Source organism: Furipterus horrens, unplaced genomic scaffold (assembly GCF_987537825.1).
Source record: "Furipterus horrens unplaced genomic scaffold, mFurHor1.1.pri manual_scaffold_13, whole genome shotgun sequence".
Taxonomy (NCBI): domain Eukaryota; kingdom Metazoa; phylum Chordata; class Mammalia; order Chiroptera; family Furipteridae; genus Furipterus; species Furipterus horrens.
In genome coordinates this window covers 30,942,685-30,950,684 of record NW_028327183.1, presented here as the reverse complement: position 1 = coordinate 30,950,684, position 8,000 = coordinate 30,942,685, and the positions used below count along the sequence as shown (strand labels likewise).

The window sequence follows — 8,000 nt, the reverse complement described above, 5'->3', positions numbered from 1 at the left end:
TGCTGTGGCTGCGGACTGCTGTCTCCAGGTAACGCCCTGACCTCTGAGACCTTCTGGGCAGAATGTGTTCCAAACAGTTGTGAAGGGGTTTTGGGAAAGTTGTTCCCGTGATCCGTGGCACCTCGGTCTCAAGTCTGGTAGCACAAAGAAACATCTACCCTTCCCTCTTCTCTTTTTTCCTGCTACTCTCTTTATCCCTTCTCTGTGCCTTACTATTTACTGAGCAAGTACCGTGTAATACAGCTCCATCCGGGCAAACTTTCTACAGTGGCATATTCTAGATCAGTACCTTTCAGTAGAGGAGCCAAAAGGCACATGTGGCTATTGAGCACATGAAATGTGGTCACTGCACTTGAGGTTCTGAATTTTGATATTTGTACCCTTGATTTTAACTGTGAACGGCCATGTGCGTGCGCTGGGTGAGAGGCTCAGTTGCTTAGAGTGGCGTTCCTGTGTGCCTAAGTTGTGGGTCCGATCCCCCATCAGGGCGCATCCAAGAAGCAGCCGGTGAATACATAAATAGGTGGAACAACGATCCACGTTGATATCACTCATTCTCTCCCCAAGGTTAATAAAAAGAAAACTTTATTTTAATGAAATAAACAGATACCCAGCCGTGTGCGCTGAGCCGCTAACACACTGGGCAGCGAAACCACAGCCCTGTGGCTGCTGCTCTTGACCCGCCCTCCCTGCTGGCTCACATGACAGCACCATGGGACCCAAGCGAGGCCTCAGGACCCTGGTCACAGTAGTAGCTCGAGACATGCTCATCAGCTTCTTGCCTTTGAAGGCTTTTTAGTGTGAGCGCGCGGACAATGGCTTCCGTGTCTGCCTCATCTTCAGCTTGAGCTCTCAGTAGGTCCCAGGTACCCTGCAGGCTCACAAGTGCTCCCCAGGTGGGGTGGCCACTCATGCGAGTGCAGGGTGGAGACCCAGGCCCCAGGAGTGTGGCAACCTGTCCGCCTCCCTTCCCACAGAGCCAGGCCAGCTCCCAGGGAGCACAGTGAACTCGAGGCCAATCCCTGCAGGCCTTGCCTCTCCTCTGGGAAACAACGTGTCTGGTTTCCTGAGAAGAGGAGGCTGTCTGGTGGCTGTTCAGGGACCGGAGACAAGACATCATTGGAGGAAAACCATCCTTTGGAAAGAGCGTGCTGGAGAACGTGAGCCGAGCTGCTGCCGCGGGTGAAAGCAGCCTCAGTGAATGAACCGCGAATGTGACTGAGAAGCACCCGGAGGAATGCCTGCTGCACCGAGCCGGAGACTCTGCTGTGAGAGAATGTCAAAGAGACCGTCCAATGCACCGAGGACTGCGTGAGCCACCTCACCGAGAAGTGGTAGTGGCGTGGCGCCCCTTAGGGGATGTTGGGAGAAGGCCGGTGAAATGAGATAGGCTCCCAAGAGGCCGCCCACTTCTCAGATGGGAAGAATCCCAGCTCTGCCCAGCAGAGGGTCGGTGCATTCTGAACCAAGGCCAGGGATGGGCAGTGCTGGCCCAGAGGGGCTGGTTCCCGTGGTTTCTCCCCAGCCTGGGGTCTGAGACACCAACCTGGTGCCGAGGACAGTGTGCTCGAAGGATGTCCCAGTCAGGCCAGCGCAGGCCAGGGGCAGGCGGCCTTCCTGCTCTCCAGGCTGTCGCCTTCCTGCCACAGCAGCGGAAAGTTTGAAGACAAGAGAAAGAGAGTGGAGCCGGGAGCGGGGAGTGGCCCTGCCACACCCAGGAGTGCGTTTCATGCCCTGTTTCATAAAGAACTCTATTCCGCAAAGCTATCGTTTAGAATGGTGGGGCAGGGGAAGTGCTTTTGGGACAAGGTAAAGCTAAAGGAGTTCCGGCACATGCCTGGCTGTGTGCCTGGTGGGTGTGCTTCGGACGTGTGGCAGGGTGAGGGAGAGGGATGGGGTCGACGATCATGGGCGGTGCAGTTAAATGTGTCGGGTTTCCTCCAGGGTCCACAGATGATTCCGTCTGCACCCGTGGGGACACAGCCCTCCCTCCGTTCACACCTACCTTAGCCTTCGGGGTCTGAGAAAGGAGGGCACGGTCTCGCCGCCACACCCAGAGCTGGGGATCGAAGGCCTGGATCTGGAAAGACAAAGAGTCCCTGAAAAGGTGAGGGCTCTCCATGTGGACCCACGACCCTCCCCATGTCCGGCCCCCCCGTCTCTCTCATCCCCCAGTCCCAGCTGTGAGGCCCAGGACCCCTTCCCTCTGCAGCCCGGCACCACCCTCCACCAGAGCCCCGCCGCCCAACTACCTCTTCACACTCCTCCTTGGTGACCCATGCCCTGTAGCCCATGGAGCGGAAGAATTCAAACCGCTGCTTCTGGAACATGGGACGCCAGGCGCGGTTGTTGTTCCCGTAGAGGAAGAAAAAGATGGCCTCTTTAGGGGCGCAGCGGCCCTCTTCCATGTCAATGGCGAGGTAGCTGAGGAAGGCCATCAGGGTGTCAGCTGAGAGCAGACGGAGAGGGGCCCTGCCTGCAGTCAGCTTCCCAGAGAGGACGCAGGCAGGACGGCCTTCACACAGGACCCGCAGGAGCCCCATGCAGGGTCGCAGAGCGCCTCCCAGGCACAAGAAGCCCCTGCTGAGCAGGCAGCTGAAGGGCCCCTCTCCTACCTTGACGATGCAGATACAGTGAACTGAGTGGGGAAGCCCACCCCCTTCGTTGACCCTGCCGTGCGCGCGCACACCCGTCTCCCTGTCGTGTGAGCCCCTGGACAGCTCCTGCGGGCAGGAGCCGACTGGCCCATCTCAGTCCTCACGGTTTCCTACCAAGTGACTGAGGCAGGACTGGGTTCCTTGGCGCATTCCCTCAGGGGCCCTTCTGAATGCTCCCATCCTCACACTCCCTGGCCCTGGAGGTGCACTTTGTAAGGTTTCATAGGACGAATGACCGAACGCTTTGTGTCCTCGTCAAGTGCAAAACTGATGCCCTCAGAGACTCAATGTCATACAGATTGTGCGACAGGAAGAGGAGGGTGTCGAGTGTTTTAAGAACCCGTTGATATATATGTGCTTTTTGTTTGTTTGTTTATTTAAATTAGCAATGCTTTTCCTTGGCTACCGGGGTGCAGAAGTGAGGAGGTCCGACGATTTTGGCGTTTGAGTTAGTTTCAGAGGAGATTGTGTCTTTCAGTTACATGCGTGTAAAAATACCGCGACCGAAAGCACAATATACAGTCAGGGAAGGGTGTTGGGAAGAGCAGCGAAACGAAGAGGGGAGTGTCCGGGTGGTCACCGGGTTTGATGGAGGGTGCAGAGAGAGCTGATTTCACAGCGAGAACTCTGGCCTCGGTTGAGAACAACATGAGCCAGTGGACTTGTTGGGTGGGGGGTGGGGAAGTGGTTAGAGCTGTGTTTCGAAGTCCATTCCGGGAGATTGGTAAGGAAGAGCCCTGGGTCTTACTGTTTGTTCTCCTCCCCCGAGGAGATGTGCATTGATTCAGAGAGAGGGAGAGACATTGACGTGAGCGAGAAACCCGGATCGGTTGCCTCCTTCAGGAGCCCTGACCGCGACCGAACCCGCAACACTTCGGTGGACCGCACGGCACTCGAAACAGCCGAACAGGCCGGCCCGGGACCCGGGGCGAGTATTCACAATCGATCTGTGGTATGTGACGGGGGCCTGCACTGAGGAGAAGGACCGTGACGTTTGGTGTCGTCGAGAGGTGTGGCGGGATGTGGGGGAGAAGACTTAGGAACACGGTTCGTCTCAAGCCTGTTTACTCAGGGGAAGGGTGGTGTGAAATGTTTGTGAGGACCTGATGTTTTCTTGTGGTTTCTTCAGTCTTGTAACGGACCTTGGTGTTGTTGGGTCTTCCTAAGAACAGTGTAAGAAACGCGGTAGTCCAGTCCTATCAAGTTCATCCCCAGTGTACACGGTAGAAATGGGGTGGAAAGCAGGTGAGAGGTCGGAGACCCGCTCGTGTCCCCGCGCTCCCCAGAGGATGAAAGTGACTGATGGGGTTCAGCACGGTACTCACAGGGCCAGGAAGAAGTGGATGCGCCGGTACTGCCAGGAGAACAGGACGGCGCGGCTCAAATAGGCCAGGACCATTGAGAGCAGGTACTGGTGGGAAGAGGAGGAAGACACACACGAGGACTCACATTGTGAAAGAGGAAGAAGAGCGGGACAAGGGAAAGGCTGATGCTCCCGGCATGGCAGGCGCCTAGGGTGTCAGAGATGCTCTGTGTTTGGGCCGGCCGGCATCGGGAGGGTCTCTGAGAAGCTGGAGCGAAGGGGAGTCCCCAAGAGCTGAGAGAAGAGGGACAAGCCTTGGGCTCAGGTCCCAGAAGAGCCGGGGCAGAGGCAGGGTTGCCGTCCGCACTGCGAGAAACGCCTAGGTCCCCGAAGGCAGGTTGGAGGGGGAACTGTGGGCTCAGGAAACTGCCGCCTGATCCGAGGGTCGATGGTGGAGCAGGAACCCCTCTCACCTTATCTGAGATTCTCAGCTGCGCGTCCCACTCAAGGAAACGTTTGATGACAGGGTCCTCTGTGAAGAGAGGGCAAGTGTGAGCCTGATGACAGCAACGGAGTTTCCGTGGGAGCGTACCGGGCTCAAGAGGGGAAGCGTGCCGCTCTGGGGGAAGGTTGAGGAGCGGGGCGAAGGGTGAGGCTGCCAGGAAGAGGGATAGAGGAGATCGTTCCCTGGGAAAGGAAGCAGGGGTGTCACCACCCTCACCCACCCAGTCCCGGGGGACCGAGCGACACGTAGGGTGGCAGCAGCTTATCTGCGTGACTGAGATCTTAGCGACTCAGTGCTGCTCCCCCATCACGCATGAATGCACCCCTGCTCATTCATGCCAGAGCCATTCCGTCCTTTGTCTGTTGACAGTCACATCAGGGCGTGAAGTTGGCCTCCTTCTCTCCCCTTACACACGTGAAGGTATTTAGATTCAAACGGCCAGTGAGAGCCAAGAAGTCTCCGAGGGTACAATACTCACAGGCCACGTGATTCCCAGTGCAAACCCTCCTCAAGTCTAGCCTAATCTAAGGGTCCCCACTGAGACTCGATAGGGAGCCCACCTAGGAAGGATAGCCCACCAACCAGCAGGGAGTTCTTTTCTGTTGGAAAAGTATAGTTGTTCAAAGTTGTGACTTAAGAGTAGGCTAGGAGGGGGCTCTCCAGGGTATCTGCTTACTGAGAAGCCTGGCAAAGGCCTCCTGGTGTTCTCTCTGGACCGTTGTACCGCGCTTCCTTTTCAGGGTCATTTTGAGACCGTCCCGGTCCTCCACGAGCCAGGTGTTGTTAGGCGCGGGGACGGTCTCCTCCTGTGCCTCCCGCCTCGCTGCTCGCCCCCTCTTCCTCTTTGCCGTGGTGGTCTGAGCAGGGCGGTTGGAATCCACAGAGGGGCCTGAGTAAAGAACCCAGGGCGCAATGTAAGGCTTTTGCCTTTGGAATTGAGCTACTGGTCACCGAAACCTGGCCCCCTCTCCACCCCACTGACGCCCCCACCCCCTACAAACCGACCCCTCCCTTCTCTGCAGTCTCATAGACTACTGGCCTTCTCCCCGGCCGTCTTTTCATCTTCCTGCTTTGGCGGTGTCCCTGTCTCCGCCCAGCCCACCCCCAAGTTGACCTTGCTGTTTTCTCTGTCTGTGTCCTCAAAAATCTTCCTTGTTTGAGGTAGGTTCTCCCATTGGGCGGGAACGAAAGAACTGTCATGGTTTCTTCCCTTCCTGTCTCTCATTTTGAATCTCAACTCCTAAGCTCCTTGCTTGCCTCCCAGGCCGTCCTTTCATGCGGATATTCCGGTCCACAGCTCCCGAAGTCTCCTCCACGTTGTGACGCTCTGAACCCCTCCTCTCTTTCCCACCCACCCTACTCAGGTACCCCTTCCTCCGTAATGGCAACCCTGTCGTACCCCTCATCCCCCTGTTTCCTCTCCTGATGGTCCTGCCTTCACCCGAGTCACTCTTAGCACCAGGGGGCACCGTGAGGGCCAGGGGTGAGGCTGCCCAGAACACAGGGGTGCAGGGGATCCTTCCCTGGGAAAGGAAGCAAGGGTGGCACCACCCTCACCCACCCAGCCCCGGGGGACCGAGCCACACGTAGGGTGGCAGCAGCATATCTGCGTGACTCAGATCTTAGCGAATCAGTGCTGCTCCCCCATCGCGCATGATGGCACCCCTGCTGACGCCACTCCGTCGTTTCTCTGTCGACAGTCACATCAGGGCGTGAAGATGGCCTCCTTCTCTCCCCTTACACACGTGAAGGACTTTAGATTCAAAAGGCCAGTGAGAGCTAAGAAGTCTCCGAGGGTACAATACTCACAGGCCACGTCATTCCCAGTGCAAACCCTTCTCAAGTCTAACCTAATCCTGTGTCACTTCTAAGTGTCCCCGGTGAGAATCGATAGGGAGCCCTCCTGGGAAAGGGAGCGCACCAACTAGCAGGGAGTTCTTTTCTGTTGGAAAAGTATAGTTATTCCAAGTGGTTTCTTAAGAGTAGGCTAGGAGGGTGCCCTCCAAGGTATCTGCTTACTGTGCAGCCTGGCAACGGCCTCGTGGTGTTCTCTCTGCACCGTTGCCACGCGCGTTCTTTTGAATGTCATTTTGAGACCGTCCCCGTCCTCTCCGAGCCAGGTGTTGTTAGGCGCGGGGACGGTCTCCTCTTGTGCCCCCCGCCTCTCTGCTCGCCCCCTCTTCCGCTTTGCTGCGGTTGTCCGAGCAGCGGTGGTGGATTCCACACAGGAGCCTGAGTTAAGAACCCAGGGTACGATATAAGGCTTTTTTTGCCTTTGAAATTCAGCTATTGGTCACCAAAACCCGACCTCGTTTCCACCCCACCTCTCCCCCCGTCCCTAGAAACCAACCCCTCCATTCTTTCTTGTCTCATAGGCTACCGGCCTTCTCCCCTGCCATCTTTTCATCTTCCTCCTTTGGTGAATCCAATACTCCGCCCCTCCACCGCCCCCCATGTTCACCTTGCCGTTATTCTTCTGTGTCCTCAAAGGTCTTCCTCGTTTGAGAGGATTTCTCCCATTGAAGGGGGACAAAAGGACCGTCCTTGTTTCTTCCCTTCCCTTCTCTCATCTTTGAATCTCATCTCCTATCCCTCCTTGCTTGCCTCCCAGGCTGTCCTTTCATGGGGATCTCCTGGTCCCCAGCTCCTGTCATCTCCTGTAATCCGGTGGTGCTCTGAATCTCTCCTTTCTTTCACACACAGCCTGCTCAGGGCCCCCTTCCTCCTTAATGTCAACCGTGCCAAATCCCGCCGCCCCCCGTTTCCTCACCTGATTGTCCTGCGTTCCCCCGAGTAACTCTGAGCTCCATCGGGCTCCCCGAGGTGCTCGGCTCTGGGCCAAGGTGGTCACAGTTGGCACTTGAGTCAGTGTCAGCCATGGCTCCTTGTTGTCCTTCCGTAAATGTGGGCGATCACAGAAGTAGTTGCCCACCTGGGCTGCCTAGCGCCACGGAATGGATCCTCCCAATCAGGAGGTTCGGAAGCCTCTGATGTCATCGGTTATTCCCACCCGGCCACCAGTTTGAAAGACTCCAACACACATATGTACCTGCCATACATAGAATCCATGTAAGTGCCACGCATGCACTTACTTCTCCTGACGGTCAGGGTAAACAGTGTCTCCTGCTGCTGACCCTACAAGCTCAGACCAGCCTCCAGAGCTGTCCTCCAGTGTCAGCATCGCTCTTTACCTCGTCCCCAGCCTGTGCGCTGTTGTCTCCATTCTGAGCTTGAACTGGGTTGGCAGGTCTTCTCTCCCATTTCCATTTCAGAGTGTTGCCTGGCGGGAGAGGGAGGTAAAGCAGAAATACTGAGACCTTTCAAGAGCGGGGTAAAAGTGTAAAAAAGTCCCTGGGTCCGTGGCCCTGCCAAGTGACAATTTAGTTTCAAACGGCGAATTTGGTGCGCTGACCTGCGTGGCTCGTTGCACTGAGCATTGATCCTGCAAGCGACAGTTTCACCCGTGTGATTCCCGGTCAGGGCACCTGCCTGGGTCGCAGGCTGGTCCCCGTCTGGGGCCCTGTGCAAGCGGTCT

At 56.7% G+C, this 8,000-nt stretch overlaps 1 protein-coding gene across 1 annotated transcript; it reads right to left on the bottom strand.

Annotated features, from left to right (window-relative positions):
- Window positions 1-1,321: 1,321 nt before the first annotated feature.
- Window positions 1,322-7,344, bottom strand: LOC149994375 (speedy protein E4-like). Its single transcript, XM_090259060.1, has 7 exons — window positions 7,236-7,344; window positions 5,142-5,354; window positions 4,434-4,492; window positions 3,983-4,068; window positions 2,253-2,424; window positions 2,006-2,080; window positions 1,322-1,351 (listed from the first exon to the last, which is right to left on the bottom strand). Exons 1-7 carry the CDS (start codon window positions 7,342-7,344, stop codon window positions 1,322-1,324), a joined length of 744 nt encoding a protein of 247 aa, XP_090115186.1.
- Window positions 7,345-8,000: the final 656 nt, after the last annotated feature.